The 27,118-nt window shown below is 40.8% G+C and overlaps 3 protein-coding genes across 8 annotated transcripts; 1 reads left to right on the top strand and 2 right to left on the bottom strand.

Moving 5' to 3' along the window:
• Nucleotides 1-301: 301 nt before the first annotated feature.
• On the bottom strand, nt 302-3,641 carry Nurf-38 (Inorganic pyrophosphatase Nurf-38). 2 transcript variants are annotated; one of them, XM_018036170.2, is made up of 8 exons: nt 3,013-3,640; nt 2,208-2,443; nt 1,743-1,829; nt 1,614-1,677; nt 1,493-1,555; nt 1,207-1,420; nt 1,028-1,137; nt 302-811 (listed from the first exon to the last, which is right to left on the bottom strand). In XM_018036170.2, the coding sequence occupies exons 1-8, from the start codon at nt 3,203-3,205 to the stop codon at nt 780-782; spliced, it is 999 nt and encodes a 332-aa protein (XP_017891659.1). In that variant the 5' UTR covers nt 3,206-3,640; the 3' UTR covers nt 302-779. The 2 variants fall into 2 exon arrangements, with proteins under 2 accessions (XP_017891659.1, XP_017891658.1); XM_018036169.2 differs by lacking the exon at nt 302-811 and adding an exon at nt 818-959 and having other exon boundaries at nt 3,013-3,641.
• A 792-nt stretch (nt 3,642-4,433) lies between these two features.
• Nucleotides 4,434-6,371, top strand: LOC108631945 (protein phosphatase 1 regulatory subunit 42). Its single transcript, XM_018036192.2, has 6 exons — nt 4,434-5,058; nt 5,128-5,433; nt 5,494-5,728; nt 5,796-5,915; nt 5,981-6,118; nt 6,185-6,371. The coding sequence occupies exons 1-6, from the start codon at nt 4,918-4,920 to the stop codon at nt 6,319-6,321; spliced, it is 1,077 nt and encodes a 358-aa protein (XP_017891681.1). The 5' UTR covers nt 4,434-4,917; the 3' UTR covers nt 6,322-6,371.
• Nucleotides 6,372-6,402: 31 nt separating this feature from the next.
• Nucleotides 6,403-27,111, bottom strand: cora (erythrocyte membrane protein band 4.1 like coracle). Of its 5 annotated transcripts, none has more exons than XM_018036180.2 (15): nt 26,865-27,111; nt 18,372-18,533; nt 18,146-18,293; nt 17,778-18,072; nt 17,347-17,685; nt 17,106-17,278; nt 16,859-16,998; nt 16,098-16,184; nt 15,326-15,559; nt 11,466-15,023; nt 10,985-11,092; nt 10,721-10,831; nt 10,171-10,275; nt 9,550-9,756; nt 6,403-9,465 (listed from the first exon to the last, which is right to left on the bottom strand). In XM_018036180.2, exons 2-15 carry the CDS (start codon nt 18,522-18,524, stop codon nt 9,286-9,288), a joined length of 5,838 nt encoding a protein of 1,945 aa, XP_017891669.1. In that variant the 5' UTR covers nt 18,525-18,533; nt 26,865-27,111; the 3' UTR covers nt 6,403-9,285. The 5 variants fall into 5 exon arrangements, with proteins under 5 accessions (XP_017891669.1, XP_026675059.1, XP_026675060.1 ...); XM_026819258.1 differs by lacking the exon at nt 26,865-27,111 and adding an exon at nt 26,565-26,760; XM_026819259.1 differs by lacking the exon at nt 10,171-10,275.
• Between the last annotated feature and the right edge of the window lie 7 nt (nt 27,112-27,118).

Genomic DNA, 27,118 nt, shown 5'->3' with positions numbered 1-27,118 from the left:
TTTTTTTATTTTATATTATATCTCATTGGGAATTTATCGTACCAAAGGGCTAATTCGTCTTTCCGATCTGGCTTAGGCGAGTGTCCTGCAGCACGATATATTTGCCCCGTTGCTCGTACGTTTAAGTACGCTACGTAACAGACACGAATGTCTCCTCGGAGACTACTTCCTACGGAATGTAGTAGTTAAGCACGTGCGTTCGACGGAACCACAAAGTATAAACTACCTTTCCTTTAAAATTAAATTTCAGGGTATAGTGGATGTATAGGATATGTATTGAGAATAGTAACAGGAAAAATAATAGACGTTTACGTACTCTATTGCATATTTGTAGTGTAGCAAATTACAGAAAAAATAATCTTATTCGTCTAAGATACCCTATTCCTGAATGTTTATGGAAAGTTGCATCACAACCAATAAAAGGAGTACATCTACCTCCTTAGTGCCCATTTCGACCGTTGTACATATTATGTACGATACAGTAATGAGAATACTTCCTCTGGTTACAAAATTTTATACACACTTTCCCATTAAATTGCAAATATATTAAAATAAATAAGAGCATTGAGATATACATCTACTGTGCGTAGATGCTTGTTTCGCTTCTGCAAGGAGACACTAATTTTATTACAGAAACACTGCCTGCGAGTTTTGATCCTATCAAAACTTATGATGAAGTGTGTAAATTGTGGAAATAATTCTGTCTTTTATGTGCCTCGAAACAAGCAAGCGTGTGCAGATATCAATAGATGTATCGATGTGAATATATCCCCTTAGTTTCACTTAAGATGCACGTAATGCCATTTATCAACTGAAACCAGAATATTTTAATAGCAATTATTTAATGTTTAAAGAATGTTAGAAAATACAATCACAGGAACTTTCCAGAGAACATCATAGATTAGTATCTTGAATTTATAACTTATCTTGCAATATTTCTACGAAGTAACATTTATCAACTGCAAACAATCACTAAAATATATTTTCATTCGATAACTAAAATTAACATCGAACGTTCGTAACTTACCAATTGGATCCAATTCTAAGGCGTTCAGCGGTTCGGGTGTTTTATTTATTACTTCTTCAGCAGCTTCTACATTAATTTTGTACGGACTATCCGCTATAGTTGTATTAGCACTGCAAACAATATTTTTGTTAAACCATACCCGAACATCATTTGTCTCTTTCTCAAATAAACATACAAACCATGATATTCCTCCTGCGGGAGCGTCTCGTTTGATGAGATTCTGCCAGTGCTGGTTCACTTCTTCCACTATGCGTAAAGCGAAATCTCTCGGTTTCGCATCCCCATTAAACGCAAATTGATTTTCCGGCTTACCATCTGGTATTTTGTAAATCTTAAACCATTCAATAGTGGCTTTCATTAATCCTGGATAGTGCTTATCAACGTCAGATACATCTATAACATAATTCACACAATTTGAAATTAATTAATAAACGAATAAGACAGGTAGACAGAAGATAAAACTACCATTCATTTGATCTGCCAAGGGATCATTGACATCAATAACGATAATCTTCCAATCAGTTTCCCCTGAAACAACAAAATACATGTGGAAACACTTCTTAACTGTTCATTTGATCTCACCTACCTTCATCGATGAGTGCAACACAGCCTAAGATTTTCACCTTTAGAACTTCTCCCCTCTTTGCTACCTAATGAATCATTGTATATAAATTAATATGCGAGGTCACATTGCTCGTAATACAAAATTTCTTACTCTATATCCTATTTCAAGGACATCAATGGGATCATTATCTCCTTTGCACCCAGTAGCTTCATCCAGTACTTCCGGATTTTCCCATGTCTATTACAAAAAAAGTAACATGTAAAAGAATACTTTGTTAAATTTATATAGAACAAAGCTCGGATTAAGTAATCAAATTGGGAAGAGGAAGTAAATAAGTAGAACATTGAGTATTGCAAGATAATCGTAACTGGCAAATATACAGATGCCCTTGAACTAAAGAATACAAGAGTCTACATAAGGCTGATAAGACAGCGTTCATACACAGCAAGCTATGCATGTGTATGCATCATGCAATCACTCATTTTCTTCAATGAACTAATGCCAATGAAATTGATGATATCATTCTTTAAGCCAAGTAGACAATGCCATCAAGGAAGAATTGCATCATCAGATAATTACCAATTGTTTTGTGCTTTAATTGGTATTGTAATATACCTGTGGCAGAGCACCATAATTCCATATGTATCCATGATGGGGAAAGCAATTAGCCACAAATCTCACTTTGCCCTTTTTAACATCTTGTTTAATAGGATTCAATGCTTCTTTAAGATTAATCTCCATCTTTGCATTTGTCCATCTTGGTATTTCAACTACCATATTTACTATTTTATTAGCTTCATCTGCATAAAGTGGAATGTCATGCATGGGCGATATTGGGCCATCTTCATTTTCTATAATACAAATGGTATATAGGAAATATAAAAAATTTATAACTGACGTCGAAATAAAATTTAATCAATCTTCTTAGAAAATTGATTAATAGCTATTCGATATGACCAGCAAAGATAAATTGGCGAAGCTTTACAATTGAAACGATAAATAGATAAACGATTGATTGGAACGAATTATGATCACACATCGTATGTCGTTGTTCAAAATTATTTATTCGTTCAAATCGTTTTGTATAAGTCGAATGTCATGCTACGTACTAAACCTATTCTTAATTGAATAAAAATGATCAACTAGAAATCGTAGTAACTTCGAAGGACTTTGGAACTTTTCATACATGAAAATAAAAAAAATAAAATGTTATATAGGCATCGTCAGCGTCACGCTCATGCATGAATCAGTTAACAAAAATAAATGAGTTCGATCTTTGAATTGTATTAACACATCATCGAAAGTAGAGGAAATCCGCTACGAATATTTCGCACATTCTGCAATTTTAATAAAGCCGACATTCTGGTTTGACCTTCGGGAAAATCCTATTAAAGTTAAGGTTAGGTGATTGATTACTTACTGAAATAAAGTCTGTAATCAGTGTTGTTTAATGTTCCTCTTTCAACGGTTGTATACGACATATTTCTGGTAGATTCTTGTGACACAAGACACGATCGTGATTTATGTAGGGTACCTGTCGCTACTAATCTGATCGAGCTAGTAAGCTTATTTAAACCGTGGCAACGTAACACGTGCGAAACAATCAGCGACATTCTGACATCTCACGACATTGCTACATACTAAATTTTATACACGTTGAATTGAAGAATGGTAATTGCTGCGATAGTCTGTTATCAACGACAGTCATCTCAATATTCAATGATATTCAACGCCAATGGAGCAAACCGTCATCAATTCATTCTGTTTAATCATTTCAAATAATGACATAGCATTGCTAATCGAAGCAAAATTCAACCATGTAATAGCTAAATAATTTGTATCACAAACAAGGCATAGTAGCTGTTTCAGAAGTTAAATAAATAAATGTTTATTCTTTCCTTGTCTTATTGAGACAACAAGATTCATTCACTTCGTCTAGAATCGTGTCGAAAATACAATAGAACAATTGTTATTTATCACTGCTATACACATTTTTATTTGTAGATAGTTTACGTTGAAATATCATCCGGTCGCAAAGAAACTCGCCTTCTAGCTTTCGAACTTTGTAGAACCACGTTCATTGGAAACGGTCCTAGTGTACCATACTCACAGTAACAGAGCAGACCATAAATGCCAATTAATCGTATTTAACACGTTAAATATCGAAGTTAGAAGAAAAACAACTTTTATTTGAAGCATTTTTCGATATTACGCGAAAAAAAAAATTTTTTCAATTTTTTCGAGATTTTTCCAAGGGGTACCCCTTCAGATTTTGCGAAATTTTCGTTTTTTGCCAATAACTCCCAAACCGCTGGACTTACAGAAAAATTGTATCAGACCTTTCTTGTAGAGGACGACGAGATCTACAATTTCCATGTAGAAATTTTTCGCTAGCGTCAATAGTTAACGAGTAATTTGCAAAAAACTGTTTTTTTGTTTTTCGTCAATAACTCGTAAACTATTAATGCTAGCCAATTCTTTTTACCCAGAAATTGTAGCTCTCGTCGTCCTCTACAAGAAAGGTCTGATACAATTTTTCTGTAAGTCCAGCGGTTTGGGAGTTATTGAGGAAAAACGAAATTTTTTTCCAAAAGTTCGCCGTTTCGACGCTGGGATGGTCGGATTTTGTCAACATGAATAAAATGCCAAATAATCATACTTAACTCGTTAAATACTCAAGTTAGAAGAAAAATTCATGCAATCTTTCTTGTAGAGGACATCAGTGCCTACAACTTCAGTATAATAAACTTTTCACTATCGTCAATAATTAAATGGATATTTCCTTCTATACTTTTTAGCACGTAGGTATTTATTATTAGCATTGTTCTTCCGACGTCTGATTTCTTTTTTATTATAGGAAATGCGTTTTTCTAAGGTACATACAATTTTGGGATTGACTGTATAGCCAATACATCCCTAAATGAATCATTCTTGAATGTCTCTCAAGTTTCATACAATTCCAAACAGTAGAAACTTGAGAGACACCTGAATAGATCCTCTGCGCACGTCTTTAAAGTTAATCGATTAAGAATAAGCGATAAAGTTTTTTCTTTTCAATTACTCGTTAATTGACGATGATAGCGTGGAATGGGATAACATGGGATAATAGGAGCTTATTCTCTGAATTTGCAGCTTCAATTTGGATTATAGTATGTTAAAATTGCTTTTCCAGAAGTCGAGATATTCAGTCACGAGCACGAGCCTTCGAATCAGAGACAACAGCTCTGTAGGCAACGCGTATAAAACGTGCGCTTGCCTGGAAAATGTTTGATCAATCACATGCGTACCGCTTAGTTTACCCCGTGTTCAATCAAATTCTGTGATCATGGTGAGATTAACTGCCGAATACATTGAAAGAAAATGTTCTCAAGCTCAATTACAAAAGTCTCTTAGCAAGAGAATGAGCAAGGGCCAACTATACGGACTGACTCACTTACGGATGAATAATATGTTCATCAGCAGTATCGTAAGTGATCCTCTGCGGATAACTACGTCAAATTACGAACGATTCGTAGACAGAATTACATTGTTCCAGGGGAATTTCGTCTCTTACAAAAATTTAAAAGTAATATATTTACAAAACAACAACATTTCGAAGATAGAGAATCTTCACTTCGCATCGAATTTGACGCATTTGTATCTCCAGCACAACGCGATAAGTAAAATAGAGAATTTAGACTCTCTCGAGAAGTTACAAACGCTTTATTTAGGGTACAATAAAATATCAGTGGTCGAGGGTCTTGAACTTTTAAACAATTTGACCGTTTTACAAATAGAAAATCAAAAGCTACCTTCGGGAGAAATGTTATGCTTCGATCCACGAAGCGTATTCACGTTGTCCGTAAGTTTCGACTCGTTATTTCCTAAACGCACCGTTCTCAAATGCAGTTCCCGATAACAGACTTGTTTAGAAGTGTTGAACATCTCGGGTGACAAAGTAACATCCTTGAGCAGCATCAAGGGATTACGAAAACTGCAGGTTTTAGATGCCACGAATAATTCCATCGATGATATCGACGATCTGACCGATAGCATAAGTGTCCTGATCTCTTTAACAGACCTGTCCCTAGAAGGAAATCCTGTAACACGATATTACAGATACAAGGAGAATCTTATCGCGAATAACGATACAATAAGTACGCAGCCTTGAAAACGTTTTCTTTAGAGTACTCACATTGTAATCGACGTGGAACCACTCTGCAGATACTCTCGATGGAAAAATAATAACGGACGTATGCCGGTGTTTCATGAAAAGATTCAAAGTGAAGAAACATCTTTATCACATGAGGAAGTCGTTGAGCACGCTGGATCAAGATATTACAAGTATTGTAGTCATCGGTGATCTTCGTTCGATGACTACAGTTTAAATAAAATGATTCGGTTTATAGGATCGCTGAATTTACCAGCAGCGTTAAAGGAGTCAATATCCAGAGCTATGTTTCAACCTTCGGGTCCGAAATTGCCTGTCGCGATATCAACCACGATCTGTGATAGCCAATCGCACATATTCCCATCTTGGAAAATAGGTAACTTGATAATTAAACTATTTTACTACGCCTGAAAGCGTTTGTAATTTAATCATTGTCACATAGCGGCAGCTGGAAATACTATAAAGAATGGTCATTTCACTCCGAGACCGTTCTGGAGCAACGTGATCAAAGCGAAACGATCGTACAGTAGTACACGATCAGTGTTGAATAATAAAGTCATCAAGCTGCCACCGATTTGAATCAGAGAAAAGATCGCTTAGAACTACAGGTGCCCCTCACGCCGATTGACGCACTCTCTTTTTAAAAGAAATTATTTATAATTCATTGCGTACTTCTCATTTTTTATTCTTTTATAATATACGTACGGGTATTAAATAATTTTTATATTACTGCCTGCATGCTGGAAAGTCGTGTGAAAATAAAATGTATGAATCGAATTGCGCTGGGAATAAATATATGGCAAATCATTATAAAAACAAGCTGGAGAACTAATTACAATCGCTTTGTACAACTTTCTAGCACTAAGGCGACATTCATATATATATATATATTAATGTGCATCAACGTAACACTGTTTTAAACTAAAATAAAAGTACATTGATATTCATGCGTGTAAAACAATGATTCTAATTTAAATATAACAGAACGTGCACGGTTTAAAAACGGTTACGAAGAATTTTCTATACACATAAAATGCTTTTATGTATTCTATAATATTAAGTATACGTATATCATTTTTTGTATTATCGCTGAACGAACGACGGGAGTATTAAAGTACAAAATACTATTAACTACAATTTGTACACTGCTTGAAGATCCATGATCTTACGTTTAAAGCTTAACTCGATACAAAATAGCGATGGGAAAAATTGTTTTTACATCTTCAAGCAGGGCCGACACAAAATTATAATAATCGTAATTGTACGAGTAAACGAATAAATAAGTCTTAAATGACACAGGCATTTATAATAATTAATATATATATACACATGTGTTAGTTACTATAAGCATGGAATGTTAGGTACAATAAAAAAGAAAAATATCTTATTATAAATTATGGAATTATATGGTGTATAAAAAGGTACAAGTAGAAAATAAATTTGTTCTTCATCGTAATTTTACTCTCTCTCTCTCCCTCTCTCTCTTATAATATCGAGACACAAACATCGGTCTACGAAATGTATATAAAAGTTGCTCGCAAGTGAAATGGAAAGTAACTAATCGAGTGGTTGAGCATGTTTTATAAACTGTGTACTAACGCTATCAATTAAATGAGATTAATGAATCGAAAACAGTTAATCAGCTGCCAGCGTATAACAAAATTATAACATAGAAAACGAAATGCAACTCGCACGTAGATGGTCAGTGATTACCCTTTGTTCCACGTAATCTTTAATGATCCTTCCGTGAATTGACATAATACGATGTAACAATACTGACTCCGAGAAATTTACGAGTCGTAATAAAGACTGTAAACCGCTACAAAACTAATGTATGTATAAACGTTTTATTTAGCTCGTCACGTCGACTCGTGTAAAATGTAGAAAAGTAAAAAATGTTTTCGTCGTTAATACGTGAAATAAATGCTTTGTGCAAAATGCAAGCGTACGTTTGAACGATCTCCCGAAAGAACAAAGGTATAAACCAAGCCTCCTACGGTGTGATATGCACATGTTAATGTTGCTTAATAACTGCCGCATGTACAATATATATATATGTATATATAATTATATACTGTTCATACACAAATATACGAAGCAGCAGATGTATTTTAATATTTATAACTTTATATAATTTATATAGCTTTGTCTCTTGCAAAGTACAGCTTGCGTTCTTAATCATTTTTTATCGTTAAATTCAGGATTATTCAGCCTTTCCTCCTTCTTACCAGTATTTCTGTGTTCTGTTCATACAAAAAGTTAAATAAACTATTGAACGAAAGAGATAATCTTATACCAACTTGTAGTCTTAAGAACTACAAAAGTTACAGCTAAATTTAGACATATACGCTGACCAATGCATCGTAGCTCTTGGTATGAAGTTATACATACATATAATTCTTTAGCTTATTAATATTAATCGTATTAATGTTATCATCTTTGAATTATATTTAATTCTAACGAATCTACACAGTTTCGAGACTCGTAAATTTAAATTATTAAATAAACGATGTACTGATAACGCCTTAGCTTTATTCCGTTTCGCTTTGCTGAACGTAGTAATACTAAAAAGTTCTCGGAAACCCTGTAGACTCATCTCTTCGTCGATTAATCGTAAATATTTGTTACATGTATCTATATATTCTTGTAATGTATATATTAATATTCTTCGTACTTAGCGAACTCTGACTTTGTCACACAATTAAACATTATACAGCATCAGTTTTGAAGAAAGTATCTCACAAATAATATAATTGATCTATACAAAAGGAAATTATATTGCAGAGAAGCTACAGGTAAATCGCACGAAGCGTAATCAACGAATTTTACTGTGCATCCTCTCTCACTTACATATTATAAATCTTTGCACTGTTACTTTCCATCTGGTTAAATCCATACAAATCATGTATATATATATATATATATATATTCATTTATATTTATAATATACTGTACTCGTGTACTTCGAGACGCATATTTAATAATATAGTTACGTACTTTTGAGTAATCAACTTTTTTTTAATAGTTTTTCTGTGTTTTTGGTTTACATTAGGCTCGAAGATGAAGTTGTTCAAAATAGAAAATTAGAGATAACTAAATTCCCGATATCGCGAGTATTGGGCATCGCTTTAATCAATTTCAAATCAGCGGATTAATTATGAGATATCACTTAAACATGTTCGCTATAATTCAGGGCACTCTTATCTTTCTTTTAACTATAATTAAATTCTTTCCTCGTCTACGTACATACATCTCTATGCATACATACACGTGTCTCTCTGTAGACAATACATACACGGAATATGAACACTGCAGTTTATGGTACGAGGTACCGTCAATATTCTTTCTATAATAACTCGATTTTCAATCGAATTCAAGCTCGTAACACATCGTACAATCATATTTTTCATAAGAAACAATGTGTATCAATTATATCAATTTTTCTACATCGTTCATCATCGAATCACCAGCGTTTTTATCTTTTAGATGAAGAGTGCCCTTTATTTCAGAGATAACTTGACCATGTTAGATGTTTGCAATACGTTACTGTGCGGTCTGTTGTTGAATCTCTATTTTCTCCACCGTCATATCAGGGTTCATAGCGGTCGCCTCTTGAATCGCTTCTGCCAACGCTCGGTCATGGTCGATCGGATCTCCATCCGATTGTATCGTTATTTTTTGTTCTACTCGAGTTTCCACGACTCCGTCTCTCTCGGTTTTGTACTAAAGAATGATCGACGTGTAAGAAAATTATTCGTCCACTTCCCAATTCAGTTCGATTCGATCGGTCTAAACGTAGACTCTTACCGTTATCGTTTCGACAGTGCGCGTTTTACTGGATATCGTCTGAGAACTGACTATTTCTCCAGTCGCACTGTACATACCATCGTCACTCTCAACAGCTACCTTCCTGGTTTCGGTCGCTGTCAATGGGACAGTGGTAGTGCTCGCCACGTTATTTTCTGGTCCCTCTTTGTACACGTGCGTTTCTGTTTCAATGCTGGCTGGTTCACCCTAAAGTACATTTACACGATAATTACTGCTTACAGTAATCCTTAATTACAGTTGAACAATATGTGTTCCACATTCTACGTCAATGTGGTGATTCAACGTTGTACAGTTATATTAATGCAAGAACCAAAGCATTGTTTAAAATATTAAAGCCCTTGCTGATTAATGATTAATACCTCAAAACCAGTGCTTACGACTTAATAAGTATTATTAAACTGCCCATATTACATGATAAGCATTAAGTTATTAACGTGGTCCGAGTATTAAATATACAGTGTATCTTCGACGACTCCCGTTCGTTCGCGACATACTTGAACGTGTACCTTGACGGAGATTCATCCTCAGAACTAAACTCTCTAACTGCTTTGAATTTTCGTGATTTCCTAATTCGGTATAATTGATCCCCATCGAATTTACCTGATAGTATTGATTGTAGAAAGCCTGCTGATCGTCTTCGAGGTCAATTGGTGTACCTGAATCGTCGCTGCTCGAACTGGACGTACTGAGCCTTCGTTTGAACAGCTACACCATGCAATGTGTTAACCAAGCCAGCGAAATTAATTACAGAAATAAAAAAAAAAAAATAAAAAAAGTCAAATGAGAATGATGTTTGTTAAACTTTATTAATCGACCGAGTTAAGTATTATGGATGCATTATTAAATAGAAATTGTAATCCCTTCGTATGATTCTGTGATATGTATATCGAATGTGCATATGATTTTTATTCGTAAAATCGAATAAAATGTACGTATTACTGGGTAAATCATAAGCCTCGTGACGCTATGCGAACTTCCAACAATGCGACTGGCATGTACATATATATATATATATAACGATAATACACTTCGATGATTGAATGTTAGGATACACTTCGTGTGACTGTTCATATAAATGCTTACATGCTACGTCCATTAGGGGTGAGCTTCGTATGCTTTTATTAGATTTATCTTCTAAACGAATCGTTACCTGTTCACCGGACAGCACGTGGCTCGTTGTTCGTACTTCCTGGGTCACTACTCTCTGCTCTTGTCTCGTCGCACTGGTCGCTGTCGTGTGCGCTACGGTCTTTTCCTCTACCTGATATAAAAAAAAATACATACAAAAATAATTCTACGTTCCTGTGAGATCACGCGTTGATCGTATCACGGGTGAATTCAAAGTGTATACATGACGAGCTCTAAGCGATTCAAATTTCTGGAGAAATGAATAAGTACGTAATGAATCACGAACCTGGCTCGTCTTTTGATTTTTTTCAAGATCCTCGTGCATCGTAGCGGTACGTGTCGTAACAGCAGTCGCTGTCATGTACGGGGCTCTACCATCGTCTGTTGCCTCTGCCTAAATACAACTACAAGATAACTAACGTCTCGTAATAAAGCGATAATAATATAAAGAATCATGGTATAGAATTATTCTTTCATCTTTGATGCACTGGTTTCAAGATGATCGTAAATTTGCTCGTCTAGAAACTGCATTTATAACAACATATTTACTTCATGCAATACTTGAACACTCAACGACTAAGTATCACATAACAACATCTACGATAAACATCGTAAAAAATAATACTGGTTTCTCAATAAAAAATAACTGTCGAAAAGCTTCTACAATCTCTGATATCTATATCATCTTTTTACCTTACACTCAGCGAACCAGTTATTTATATCGCTACGTATTTTAACAACTGATATTATTTCAAAAGTAGTATCACCTTGTTAAGCTGCGTCGAGACTGTTACTTGGCCCGTGCCTCCAGGAGTAAGATCCTCGACTTTCTCTTCGATGTTCTGCGTTACACCGTCTTGGTCCTTTACCACCGATTGCTTCGTCGTGGTTTTCACGATCGTCGGAGCAGTGGCCAACGCTTTCTTCGTTTTCGAGATCGATTTTGTCACGTCCTGCACATCCTTCAGGATAGTGTCGCTGTCCAACGGTTGCCCGGTACTAGACAGTACAACGCCGTCCTTCAGATACGCTCCTTCGTCTCCGAAAATCTCTTGATTCATCAACTTGCCGAATTTATCGTGAATCTTTCCATCTTTAACGTAGCTTCCATCGTTTCCGAACGGTGCTTGCTTCACCGGTTTTCCATCTTTACCGCACAAGAGGCCGTTGCGAACCAAAGTGATGGTGATCACCGTGTAATACTTATCCAGTGGCTTTCCGGCCGATGTACAAACGAAACCGTCCTTCACAACATTGCCTTCACCGTCAAAAGCTGCCTGCTTCAAAGGTTTCCCAGTTTTATCCACTACGACTCCGTTCACCACTCTCAAGCCTTCCGGACCGAATGCCTCTTGCGTCAACGGTTGCCCGTTCGAGTCAAAGACTTTTCCGTTTCGAATGAAACTGTTCTCGGGTGGTAGATTACCTTGAGACAGCGGTTTCCCATTGCTCGTGTAAAGGAAACCATCCTTTATGTAGCTTCCGTCGTTTCTATAAGAAGTTTGAGACATGGGTTGACCGGATCGATCGTAAATTCTTCCGTCCTTGACGATACTACCATCCTCATCGAAATGACCAGATTTCAATGGCTTACCGTCGCGGTCACAGATCAAACCGTAACGAACGAGCGTGACAAACATTACAGTTTGCTTTCGATTCAGCGGTTTCCCATCGGGACCGTACAACGATCCGTCCTTTATGCAACTACCGTCGTTACCGAACAATCCGTGGCTTAGCAACTGTTTGTCTTTCCCGTAAACGTATCCATTAGAGATGTAGCCTCCGTCCATGCCGAAGGAACTGTGCTCCAGCGGTTGTTTGTCCTTTCCGTAGATTCTACCTTCTTGCACGTAACTTCCAACGGGGAGTTCGCTGCCGCTGTTAAGTAGTTTCCCACCCCATCCGTATATAAGACCGTCTCTGATGTAACTTCCATCGGGCTTGAACGCTCCTTGTTTCAAGGGGCATTGATTTCTGTCGTAAACGACACCGTCTCGGATGTAACATCCATCTGGAACGATGGATGCCATGTTCTTCGGATTCCCTTGATCATCCACAATTTTTCCATCCTTCACGGCTATGTTATCCGGTCCTTTATCGTCCTGAGTCAACGGCCTTCCATCGCTGGCCACGATCAGTCCGTTCTTAATGACGTTTCCATCAGGCCCGAAGACACCTTCGGATATTATCCTGCCGTCTTTGTTGTGAATTATGCCACCAGCGACGTACGAACCATCAGAACCAAACATATCTTTAGACACGGGCATCCCGTTGTGATTGAAGATCACTCCGTTCGCGATGAAGCTATCTTCCGAAAGTGCCGAGCAGAGATTCAATGGTTTACCGTCTTTGGCATACACGAGACCATCTTTCACGACACTTCCATCTAGTTTGAAGAACGAAAATTTCAGGACTTTGCCGTCCTTATTGTATATTTTACCGTCTTTGATCGATGCCCCTTCGGGTACCAAAGAGTCCTGATTAAGAGGCTTTCCATTCTTCGCATGGATCACTCCTTTCTTTATGTAACTCCCATTCGAATCGAAAGATTCTTGTTTAACAGGTTTACCATCCTTTCCAATTATTATTCCGTCTTTTATCGTCGAGCCGTCCGGGCCAAGAAAAGCATCGGACACTATTACACCGTTTGCGTCATAAATGATTCCGTCTTTAATAACGATATTATTAGGTTTAAAAAGACTTTGCGACAGCAGTTTATTGCTTTTATCGTACATGACGCCTTCCTTGATGAAGCTTCCATTAGCTATCAAAGGTATATGACTCAGAGGCCTGCCATCCTTGCCAAACAAGATACCATCTTTTATAAAGCTCCCATCGGGTTTGTAGAACGCGTGCTTGATCGACTTGCCATCTTTACTGACGACTTTGCCGTCTTTCAAATAAGCGCCGCAAGGTAATAATGAACCCTGATTTAAAAACTTGCCATCTTTCGAATAAATTATACCGTCTTTTATCGCGGAGCCATCCGAGCTGAAAGATTCGTGCTTGACCGGTTTACCTTCTTTCGAATAGACTTTTCCCTCGGCTATGTAGTGTCCCTCATGGCCCAAAATACCATGAGAAATTGGACTGCCGTTTGTACCGCAAATTAACCCATCGTAGATGTAAGTTTCGTCGGGTATCAAAGCAATTTGATGCAATGGTCTTCCATTTTCGTCGCAGACTACTCCCGCGACGACATAGCTCCCGTTTATCGTGTACGATCCTTGGGTAAGTGGTTTCGCATTGGACGAGAATATGAGACCATCCTTTATGTACGTTCCATCGGAGCCTAGCTTATTGTATTGTATCACTTTTCCATTCTTTCCTACGATTTTACCATCCTTCACTGATGCGTGTTCCAAGCCCAAGAAACATTGGTCGACTGCTTGTCCGTTAGAACCATACACGATTCCATCTCTGATAAAATTCCTTTCCACGCCCAAAATCTCTTGACTCACCGGTTTCCCATCCTTCGTTGTAATTAATCCGTTATTAATATAAATTCCGTGCGGGCCGAATTCGGATTTTTTAATCGGGTTACTATCCTTGGAACACACTTTCCCATTCACTATCTTACTATTATCCGGCCCGAGATTGCTTTGATCCAACAATTTACCGTCTTTGGTATAAATAACACCTCCGATCACCTTGGAACCATCCGGGAGCGGCAAGATGTGGTATTCCGGCTTGGCATCTGCGGCGGGCGGTTGAGCCACGGTCGGTTGGTAATTAGCACCTTGATGTTGTTGTTCAGCTGCGATCAAAACGGCTGACGTACTCTTATCGTCCGGTTTGGCGCCTGGTTTCGCTAAAGCTTTCTGCTGTTCCTTCAATCCAGCGGACTCCACATAATTCAAACCAGGAGTCTTCAATCCGGAAGGCGGCTTCGAGTCGATGTCTTTGGTCTTCCTCTTCTCCGCTGACTCGGCTACCTTCTTCTCTTCGCCCGGGGCGTAATTGAAAGCCAATCCTGTAGCCTTCCGACTTTCACCGGTCGGTGACCGTTGATTCTGAACCTCCGGAGACGCTGGTCTGTCTTCGTACGAAAATCCATGCGGAGTGAAAGGTTTTTTCGTTGGAGAGGTTTCCGTTTCTTCGTAATCATAGGGTTTCGTGTAACTGGGTTGTTGAGGAGATCCCGAGATGGCTTTCGTCTGTTCCGTGCTCGGTTTTTCGGACGGAGGCTGCTTCTTTTCTGACGTAGACAAGTTCGATTCCGTGTCGCTTTTGTCCGTTGATTCGTCTGGCCCTTTACCCTTTTTCTGCTTCTTCTTCTTGTCATCTTTGTCCTTCTTGCCAAACGTGAGCACGCCGATTGGACTCTTTTGTGTTAATCAAAAACATGCAATACCAAAGACATGCTGTATATCTAGTACATTTCATTTTTACAAATGTATTGCAAAGAAACTAATAAAAGCTGTATGTACTCGTTCTTTTTAACAACCGTGCACGACCATGTGTCCCGATCACAAAATATATTTACGAGATTCATCGGAAAAAGAATAAAATTTTTATTTCGTTGTGCATGGAAATCGTTGACCAGAGACAAGCTTATACGATGAACTATACTCTCTCTCGCTAATTATATTAAGCCGGCATACAGATAGCGAAATAACGCACTTACCTTTATTTTCTCTTTCTTTTCTTTATCTTTCTTCTCGGGCGTTTCTTTTTCCTTCTTCTTCAACTCCTTCTTACTCGGCGACTTCGCGCTGCTGTTGTCAAGAATAGCGTTTTCGTTTATTAAATCAGAGTTGTTTAGATCATTATGATTCTCCCTCTCGTTCTCGTTTTGCTTATCCTTTTTCTTCTTGGATAAACCACCGGGCGGTAGGACCGCGATCCCTCCGACCGGTTTCTATAAGTAAATTTATGGTCACACATCGCATCATGCAATAAGCACGATTCAGCTCTAATCACTAAGCTATCGTAGACTACATGTTCCTTTACACATTCTCCCGGCGTACGTTTCATGCTTTACAACTATATAGGTACGGTCTGCGCTCTCAAAAAAAATATCATTGCTCGATTTGTTAGTCGTGATACTTTCCTGTACAGTGTACCCAGTGAACCGTTACGTTTCTTTGGACGTCTCTCATTTTCATTAATGATATCATGTGATGATTATTGTGCATGCGAAACATAAGCATCGGAGCGGTTCAAATGTTTTTGCTTATATTCGCGCATGCTTGTAAAAGTAGTGAATGGAATTTGGTAAAATTCAATAGTTCAGCGCTTTGAGGCGATGGCCGTATGGTTGCGAAAGAGTAAATAAAGAAAAAGGGGTAGCGACATGCATCCGAAAAAAAAGAAAACACCAAATGATCACGCAGATTGATACACGACAACGGCGGAGGTATATGCATGACAGTATGTTTCCAGGTGAAATTCTATACCTTTTTGCCACGATCTGCATCGTACTCTCCTTCCAGGCTACTGGTACTGCTAGCTGATGTTGTTCCGGCACTTGTTTTGCGTGTGAGCTACCGGTGTTAGTCAGGTGTCAGTTAGTTTCATTTTATGCTCAGAGCACTGGGGCATGAATATTGAATTCAAGTTCAAGTGACATTAAATGATCGCATACAAACGTCTCGTGTTCGAATCCCGAGAAAAATCTACGTGTCTCTACGTTCTTGCAAAAATTCGAGTCCATCTCATATGTCAACGAATGCAAATTAATTAATCAAGGCTATTCCGATCTGTTCATCGAACTGTCGACTTCACGTTCATTGTATTAATTAACTTGCATGCGAATCGTTGAATTTGTACTGATAACTTGAAAATAGGAATATCTAATGCATACAACTATATCTAATACATGGCACACAAGAAGTTTTAACATGCCATGGCTACGAACATTGTTTGTTTAATTTGAAAAATAGTGCATAATGATTTTGTAAAAGATCTTTAAGTGATCCAATTGGTGTTCTACAATTTCTTCGTATCGTAGCATTATTCTTGCAGCATGTAAAAAATGTCGTTATATATAGGTGATCAATTGGATGAACTACCATCAAAATTTCAAAAATCGTTTTGTTTGAAAGCGTAGACCGCAGAAGTATTCGTTCCATAATGAATTTTCGATCATCTTTATTTCGCATGATGATTTCATGCATCCCCTACCAACTATCATCGTAATACGTATGTTCCCTTTTACCTTTTCCTTCTGTTTTTTAATTGGACTAGGCCGCTGATCTATGTGCTCCATGTCGGGAATCATTTCCGGTTCATAGCTCATCGTGTGCCTCTTACTCGGCTCTGAACCGTAAGATTCAACTTGCTTCGGACCTCCGAGTGCTGTACAAAGCGTAAACGATCTGTCAAAATCTTGACCTCTCGATGGAAACCGTCGACATAACATCGTTCGCGTCGAGCTTTAAATTAAATTTAATGAATTCTCTTACCGTCCATACTGCGAGACGTAGGGCGGCGGCCACTCAACGATCTCTCAAATTGCGGAGGTTGTCTATCGATAGGAGTCTTTTTCGTCTCGTAATGAGTTCGTCCCGAGTATCGGAAACGGGAACCTAAATGCGGTATAAGGCCCACTTTCTTAACAGGCTCCGGACTCATGAGCCTGGAAACATCATCATGCTCGATCGCGCCTCGACAATAGTTTTCGATCGAACGAGAAGGACAGCTCACCTGAAGAAGGTGTGATGTTCCACGCAGACTTTCCATAACTTCTTCGCCGCCCTATGGTTGGCCAGTTTGAAACCGATCGTCGACTCGAATCGCTCGAACTCGCCCGGCCTGATCTTTATATAGAAGTTATGCCTCTTGTACGAGATCTTCAGTATCTTCGGCCAAGGGAACCTATTGATTCGTAACCGATCTCTGTAGACGAGGAGGCCCGACGAACATACGCCTAACATTATATCGACGCCCTCCGAGTCTTTAGCGGTGTGAAGATCTACTCCGTACATGGCTAACTTCTTCGCATTTTCAAGATAATGCAGTTCCGCTTCCGCGGGTGTTTGACCCCTGTGAATTAGGCAACGGTCACTCTGACTGCTCCTCGGAAGTGAATTACAATTGCACGCGGTAGGATCGCTAAACTAATAGACGTGACTAACTTATGCGTCTTATGCAGGTCCATTACTTTTTCCACTAACTCTGGAGTCTGGTTCGGGGCAAACTTGAAGTCCTTTAAATATGTATGACCGTGTACCTCCGGGTCATAGTCACCGACTTCCGATTGAACTAAATATGAACCTAGAAGAGCATGAGTAACATACGAGCACGGCAATCGTCCCGTGATGATGTCGTTTCTAATTTGAAGGCAAAGCTGATAACGCGTAATGTCCTCTTGTAATTGAGCCGGGTCCGGTGGATAAAACTTTACCTCGAAATTAAACTTCCAAGGCTCGTCTGCGGACACGAATATAAATTAATTTTGATAAGCATCAGGTGAAGTAGTCTGAGACGATGAGAAGTGACATACTTTTCACGAACTTGGCAATCTTTTTGTCTAGGTCTAACCAGTTTCGCGAATCGTGTCTGTCTTCGTAAATGAGACCGAAGTAATCTTTTTCCAGTAGGTTCATACTCTGACATATCGTGTCGAGCAATTCGTGACCTTTCGCCTTTCTCTGAAACAAGATCGATCTCTCGTTAACCTGCCGAACAAACGTTCTTTCGTACTGCGTTCATCGTAACGGCTAGCTTACGTCTACATGGAAGTCTTTAACGGTTCCATCGAGGAGAGTGACTCTCGCGATTGCCGTCTTGCCTTTGCTGACCGGACTCTTCGTGGGCGAGTTGGTCCCATTTTCCGCAGTTACTTCTGGCGGGCCACCAGTCGACTTCTGTTCCTCCGGCATATCTCAGCCCTGTGCCAAAACAATGCAACGCGTTAATACCTCGTGTGTATACGTCTTCCACTCTTCAGGCGCGAAAACGTTAATTGCTTGGTCAATAACTCCTACAAATACAAGTGCTTTTTCAATCGCTGACTACAAAGAAAAGTCGCGCGTCGGTTCAGCGTGTACGAGTATAGATCCTGTCTAGACTGGAAGGTGCCGCGTAGAAAAATAATCAATATTTACCGGGTCTCTTCGAGTTACCCCCGGTCATAAAGCACTCCTTTCTCATTAACGAGGAAAGGTACCGTGGAGAGCTAAGTAGGATCTACGTTAAATATGTTCATTTCACATACGGAATAATCTTGGGGTGCACTCCGAAGAGTGAAACCCGACACCAGCTATACCTTACTTAACGAAACCTCTCGTTCTGAGTCAACGTAATATTCGCGGATTCTTATCGCGTGTACGTCAGACCTTGTTTACGGGCGAAGAACATAGTATTCGCGAGATTTACTCTTATTGCAATGGTAGGTTTACCACGTATCCTCGTATGTTCCTTTCACTTGGACGAAAGAGCAAAAGATTTAATCTGTAGAGCGTTCAAGAGCAACATCGCGTAGAGAACAGTGGTAGGACGATTTCGTAAGAAGTTTGAGGACAGGTCGCAGTTACGTACGGAGAGGCACGTGTGTGCATTTACCGCAGGTCGTTGGCCGAGACAGACGGACAGACAGAACGTATACACCGAGTGAGAAGAGCGATGTCTCGTTACGGAGTCAATAAAACGGCGATATTTATAATGTCGGCGATGATCAAAATACACCGCTATCGAGCGAGATAAAGACGTTATAAAAAAAGCACCGGCACGTTTTACAATCGATCGCGGCTGGCCTCTTCTCCTCGAAGGGTTCGGGGAACGGTTTTAAAGGAAAGGAATATCGTGGCATAGGAATTCCTCGAAATTCAGGTTTCGATTTTGCGGATCAAAAATAGCCGGGGAGTGACATAAGCGCGACCCTGACCGACGCAGTTCGTCGAGTCTGCTTATTCAAATCGACACGCGAAAGCGGCTCGAATACGGACCTTTACGCAATCACGGGTAGCAAATAGTAATTCCACCTGAATTGCGTGGAATCAGAGGCATGCCGGGACGCTGTTGGTCGCTGGAAATACCATCGCGTACAGCGAGAGAACCAACCGGAAAAACGCGACTCGCCGTGATTCCCGGCAGTTTTTATCGAGAAGCGCGTACAAAAGGAGACGCCCGCGTGTATATTAAACGGAAACCACGGTTTGACGTTCAATTACGGCCGAATATCTCGTTACGTGGCCGCGCAACCACCCGCGATCCCGACAAAGGAGTAATTACATAAAATCTGCGGAACGCTGCCGCGTTGCGCAACGATTCAATAGAAAAGGTACAGCTTTTGTAACCGTAACACGATTTGATAAACTTCTCATATCGAACTATCGATTCCCTCATCGCGATCAGGAGATCATACTAATATATTGCGTACTACTCACTAGTTTTCTTGTTTTTCTCGCGCTATCTATTACGGACTTTAAATATCAACACACTGTCTTATCCCCATCGAATGAAACGATCTCATTGGTGTTAGAAGTTGGAAACGCAAAACATAATAACACTAAAGTGGTCTCCGCTTACGCAGAAGGACATCAAGAAATTCTCTGGCCTAATTATTCTGATGGGTCAAAGAAAAGATAGCTTGAAAGACTATTGGTCACACACACACACAACAGGTCCTTTGATAAATACCCCTATATTTCCACAGACCTGCAGTCGTTGTATTCTGTAGTATATAAGCTTGATTAACTTACAATACAACCTTGCGGTAACATTAAGGATGTATTGGCTACACAGTCAATCCCAAAAGTTTATGCACTTTAGAAACGCATTTTTTAAAAAGAAATCAGACGTCGGAAGAACATTGCTAATAATAAACAACAAAAAAAAATTTTCAATTTTTCCGAGATTTTTCCAAGGGGTACCCCTTCAGATTTTGCGAAATTTTCGTTTTTTGCCAATAACTCCCAAACCGCTGGACTTACGGAAAAATTTTATAGAACCTTTCTTGTAGAGGACGACGAGATCTACAATTTTCATATAAAAAGTTCTCGCTAGCGTCGATAGTTAACGAGTTATTTGCAAAAAACTGTTTTTTCGTTTTTCGTCAATAACTCGATAAATATTAATGCTAGCGCAAAACTTTTACATGGAAATTATAGATCTCGTCGTCCTCTACAAGAAAGGTCCTATGCAATTTCCCCGTAGGTCCAACGGTTTAGGAGTTATTGAGGAAAAACAAAATTTTTCTTCAAAAGTTCGCCGTTTCGACGCTCGGATGGTCGGATTTTGTCAACATGAATAAAATGCCAAATAATCATACTTAACTCGTTAAATACTCAACTTAGAAGAGAAATACATAGAATCTTTCTTGTAGAGGACATCAGTGCCTACAATTTCTGTATAATAAACTTTTCGCTATCGTCAATAATTAATTGGATATTTCCCTCTATACTTTTTAGCACGTAGCTATTTATTATTAGCATTGTTGTTCCGACGTCTGATTTCTTTCTAATTGTAAGAAATGCGTTTTTCTAAGGTACATAAACTTTTGGGATTGATTATATAGCCAATGCATCGTTAAATGAATCATTCTTCAATGTCTCTCAAGTTTCATACAATCCCAATGACGAGTTAGACTCATCATTTTACCGGAAGGGGTTCAATACTAAATATCGTTGGTATACAACACAGTTATGATGTTTTAAATAACGTGCAGTTTGCCAGAAACGTACGGTACCTCGCGTATGTCTTAGAAATTTCTATGCGGTACGCAGTGTGTTAATTGAAATTACACGGAGGTCAAATTTATATGTCGGTGAAGATCACGTTGGATTTTATAAAACGTGAGTTCGATCGGTCTGATGCCGTCATCGCTGGAACCAGCCTTGCTCTTTTCCACGTCGGTGAAGTAATGTACCGATTAGTAGACAGGATGACGCGTCACGTAGCATGTGCGACTCGTCTACTTATCGTATTAACTGTAACTCGTTCGAAAACTGGTTTCGACGTCTGAAAACTGATAGAGAGGTTGTAATCAGATTTTGTCTCGATATCGAAACTTTGGCCCGACGTAGGATCGTAATTCCAGATTAAACGAAGCTTCGCCGATACTCCGTTAATAATAGATAAGAAAGGCGCCTGAAACCGCATCAGACCGCGATCGGTACCGTGATAGATATCAGAGAGAGACATCGGAAACTTGAAACGGAGGGAGAACTCGATTCCGCGAGAGACACACGTAGAAGGAACCGGTCGATCGTCTTGTTTCGCTAACGGGTCAGCTGAAAGTTTAAAAGCCTCGCTGAATGAACCGGAGCCGGTCTGAAAGAATCCGCTTCGTTTTTTTTTTCCACCGACGCCACGCGGAGATCCTTTCAGAGACGCGTGGGCTTCGTTTGGTCGTATGTCAAAGGGCTCATTGTGAACGAGGGTCGCGTGATCCACGGCACACGCCCACGCCGCATCGCGTATACGCTCTCTTCTCGGTGAACCTACGTGGATACGAGACTCGTCCTCGGGCTGCATTAAACGACCGTCGTTTGTAATGAATGAATTCATACCTCTTGAGATAGAGCGCAGAAACGAAACGCATCCGAGAAACAGAGATCGAGATCCTGGCTTGTTGCCAGGCTCTGATTTATTCGATTGCGTTCAGAGGAAGAGTTCTAAATGAAAATCTTGAGAAGAGGTAAAGGGTTTCGATGATAATTGCCTATACGTTGCTCGTGAGTATCAAAGAACCGAACCAATGGAACGCGGTTAGCAGATCGGCGAAACCCTTATTCTGCAAGCTACGACCACGGAAGTGCGCGAAGCGCGATGGTCAGAAAGCGAGCCAGCTTCGCATATGCATGCGCGACAAAGGTTTATTAACCCAGCCAGCCAGGTGGTGGTGGTGGTGGTTCGTACGTGAATGAAACACTTCGTCGGACCGTGGCATTTAAATCCCTCGTGTGTACTCCTACGTCATGCTCGTACGAAACCGATGAAAATCCACTCGGCTCTTCCAGAGATATGCAAGGGGTAAGCATCGGCCCCTGGGGGTATGTTTGATCGATCGACGTTCATGCGGATTGACAATTTTTCAGCCCGTACCAAGAGACGACGATCGAAACAGGGGCGAAGCTCGTGGATCGGGTCATCGAGTTATGAAACGAATAATTACACATTCGTATTAAATTTCGTATTCCCTGTGCGTCAACGAGAAATTATGAGGAGGCACGAGAACGACAAGAGTAAATATCTCGCGCGTGAAAATTCTGGTGCAGGCGAAATTCCACGGGGGATGGAATAAAAAGAATCGGCGCTCGTTCTCGCGAGGGTCGAACTTTGGTATAAGCGCAGACAGAGATTTACTCCACGGTCGATTCACTCGGTTGAAGGGGCGGGTAACGCGAGTTGGGACAGTTTTTATCGGGCGCCGTGCAGACGCGTCGCGACGAACCAAGGGGTTCCACGCGGGTTTTTCCCTTTTCCCTCGTTCAACCCTTTCTTTCATCGCGACGTTGAACGCGGGTCTTCCTCTGTCGCGAGTCTCAATGGCAGAAATCGCGACGGGGTGAGACGGCAGGAGTCGAGCGAGAGGCGACGGTCAGAGAGGGTGACGAGGATTCTTTGATGCGTGAAATTAAAGGGCTGAAAGCTATAAAAACCATCCACGAAAATTTCACCGACCAGAACTCTTCCGACTCCTGCGTCGAGAACGAATTCACGCACTTTGCGAACGATCGTGTGACACGTGGATCTCCTCGCTTTGTCGACAAATAAAATGCAAAAGAGCTAACAGTTGATCCGAACCGAGCCCGATTAACGAATCGGCGAGACTGGGGAGTGGTTGTACTCTAATTAAACGCGGTACGACTCCCTCGCGTATTTTTACACGAGGATTCGTCGACGAGCGTTCAGAGGGGGGCTGTTACGTGCACGTAAAATTAAAAGCTCGAGAGCTCGTCAACGACCGAAGCGTATAAAACCACTTCTACCGTGCATCGCGTGCTCGATGACTCACGTGTAACTTAGTAATTTACAACGTCGTTAAATACTCGGAGATTCGAAGCGATCGGTTCTACGGTAAATCCGGCGTAATAATTTTAAAAAAGAAAATCGATACCAGTCCCGCTGGGCCGGGACTGCAAACATCCAAGGAAAAGACGTAGAAAAACCGGTTTCTTTAAATTCCAATCGCGCTCGGGTTTTCATCGAGAGAACAGAAGCAAACGCGGGCAAATCGTGAACCGTTCCTTTTCCTGTGCTATTCATTTCTACCGGTGGCAGTGGTTTGGTTCAATGACAATGGCCAGTTTTTACGAGCACCTTTTTTCTCCGCGTAAACTGAGATAATAGGCCGTGGCCTACCGTAACGCAGCGATACGCTGTTACACCGCGAGGCCAGCCGTTATTGCCGCTCTGGTTTTCCACGGTTAAATCGCTCGACGTTCTCGGTGCGCCTCGAATCCCTCAGTAGTACGTATCTATCCGGAATTTCGCGAATAACATCGCCGAGCCTCTTGCCCCGATCTCGATACCCTTTCTCCGCTGGAAACGAAAGTGCAAAAATATGGTTCACGTTCTGCCGAGTGATAAGAAATAATAAACGCATAGCGGGGGATTCGTCGAGTAGAAAACACGCTCGGCGATTAGATGCGGCAGGCGGTCACGAGAGTGGAAACAGAAAAAAGTGAAAAAAGAAATCACCTGCGGTTCTACTTGCACACGTGATCAATCGGCGAAATGACGAGCGCCGTGAACGCGAAGAAAGGCGTGAATCCGCAGTAACGACGGCCGGAAATAGTATGCGATTAACAGGATGCATTTGCATATGCATCACACTGCTCCGAATACTATCGCAGATTATGCGAAGGTCCGTTTCGAGCCGATCGCTAATGTGATTCTAATCGCAACGCGGTGGAGCACGTGACGGTCGCAACCACGCCTCGTGTTAATGCTTACACTATATCTTACGAGTTTCTTTCGCGTCGATACTTCCGGCGATCACTCTGCGGAAGCCAGGTATAAGTACACCGGCAATTATATTTCCGTGAATCGACTGGAGTGCGTTTACTATAACGCGTACTACGCTAACAGGTGCGAAACTCCTCCCGCGCCTACTACGAAGGTTTAATTTAAATCCAGCAATTAAATAGCCGTGAACGGTATCGAGTTCATAAATGTATCACGTTAGAAATCCTCGAGTCAAATTCCCGAGGGGACGGAGTTTAATTGCCATCTATCCTGATTTCGGGTTGCACGAGGTAACAGGCCAGAATATTCGAGCGGTACTCGTGTCACAGTTCACGAGCGTGCACCGTCCTTCGAGGAAGATAAGTTATACGCCGTTGTAACGGTGTGTAAACTCGATTCTACCCAAGTTCATTGTAGCTTCAGCCGTGTCGTGCATCATCTATCAACGCCACACCTACGTACGCATCGCAAGCACACTTCCTTGCCCTGGTTTAACGGCTGTGCACCGTTTGCGGTAATAATCCTGGGTACACAATCGGTTTACACTGCGATACGAAGAGTACCCATTCTTCCACCTATTCCCGGTTCGTATATCAGCTAAAACACGAGGGAAAGATGGATATTCATGTGAACGTCGATTCGTCGCTTTACGAACTGCTACAAATTGACCAAGGTGTATACCTACTCACGACCGGTTGTGTACACGTTACCCGGCCTCCGCTACGTAACTTGAAACGATTAGGATGATTGAAATATTTCTTTGATGCCGTGTTCTCGTTAAATTGGAACGAGCGAGTACGATTCTAAAACGCGTATTCGCGTGCTGCTGTCGCGTTACAGGAATAATCGTAAAAATGAGCGACGGAGAGGTCCGATCGATCGGCGGAGGCGGTCAGAGACCAGACCGAGCTGATGCATCTTTCAAAAACGCTGGCGTCTCTCCGCGACAGAGTACATAATTGACCTAATTGCTCGTAACGAGTGCTCGCCGGAAAAACGTCGAAAGCTTCTACCACGTAAAAGGTGTGATCGCACCAATTATCCAATCTCTACGAGCGAAGAGTCGAAAAATGAATGTCTAATGGGTCTGGACTTATTGTCAGAGGTCCCTTTGCGGCAGTTTCTCAGGTGCAATAAGTAATTGGAAACATCCTCGTTGAATTGAATATAAAAGGAGAGAGCGGCGGTGTACGGCTCGGCATAAAAGCGTGTGGCACACTTCGCAAAAGCACTCTGCCCCGAGGGTCGCAGGCGAAAACGTGAAACGATACGAAGATAAATCGTCGGCATCAATCATTCCTGACCCGGCGACAGTATAAGCATTCTGATTCTCCCTTAAGTAACGTCGTTTGCAGCAGATTCTGTGCGTCCCGATTTATGTATCACGCTCGGCGAGAGAATGCACGATAGTTCCTCCAATGAAATATGATACACGGCACGCAAAGAATGCACCCGGCTCGATCTTGACTGTATTGATTCCGTTGCTCACCGGAATTCTTGGATGCAGTTGCATCCCTGAATAACGTCGTACAATAAAATCGTTCCACGGTCCAATTTCATAACAATTTAACACGCTAAGTGCATGCAACTACATAGAACCTACGCGTTAGTAACATCGGAAATCACTATTAACCGGACCAAGCAGACGTTTCCGTGTATTGTTAATTAAATAGACGTGACATTATTACCTCTCTACGTAGGAGTATGTCAAATACACGTTTCGATGAACGTAAGTAAACGTTCTCACACCGCTTCGCGAACGATGTCTTCTCTCGCTGGAAATGTTTAAGAGTGTTCGCGATGGGTAGACAACAATTTTATGCAATGAACTTGTGTGTAAACACTCGTAGTACAAATGCGAGTAAACCGCTTCTTATTAAATGAAAGTAATCTCGATAATTGTTAAAATCGTAATTGATACCGAGTGTAGACACAGTACTACCAAATGGCTATAAATCGTGTTACATCGAGTAGTGCAATAAGTGAAATCAGAAAACTAGTAAGCTCACCTACAGGATGTTGACGCGATCCTTTCTTAAATAAATAATGCGCCCCAGGATGAGATCATAGATAAACGTACAGTCATCGAGTAGATACACAGGCAAAAAGCACTGATTTTGTTTCTCGCGAATGATTAACGGATCAACTTCTACCGTAAGCACGTAAACAACTCTTGTTCCAATTCCGCCGACAAACGACTACTACGAGTACGAAACAGGTACGTCGAAACGCGGGGCGACGACGCTGGATGCGGCCACGGCCCATACTCGCACCATTTCCTAAAGTCCAGACGAAACTCGTTTACCTACCTTGATATCTTCAGATCCCTCGAACGACGGGACGGTCGTAGCTCATGGAAAATCCAACCCGGTCCGAGAACTCCTCCAACAACGGCGATGCACCATTTACTTCGAACTGCAAGCGCGACGCAATGGGCACGGGACTGCTTTCGATGTTCTTACGCCCAAGTCAATATGGCCGACTATCGTAGAAAATCAGTTTCTCTTATGACGTAATCAACCGAGCACGCCCCGCCGTTTACTCCGCCGTGCGGCAACAGCAG

Source organism: Ceratina calcarata, unplaced genomic scaffold (assembly GCF_001652005.2).
Source record: "Ceratina calcarata isolate Rehan_Ccalc_2016 unplaced genomic scaffold, ASM165200v1 scaffold98.2, whole genome shotgun sequence".
Taxonomy (NCBI): domain Eukaryota; kingdom Metazoa; phylum Arthropoda; class Insecta; order Hymenoptera; family Apidae; genus Ceratina; species Ceratina calcarata.
This window is presented reverse-complemented; position numbering and strand designations above follow the sequence as displayed.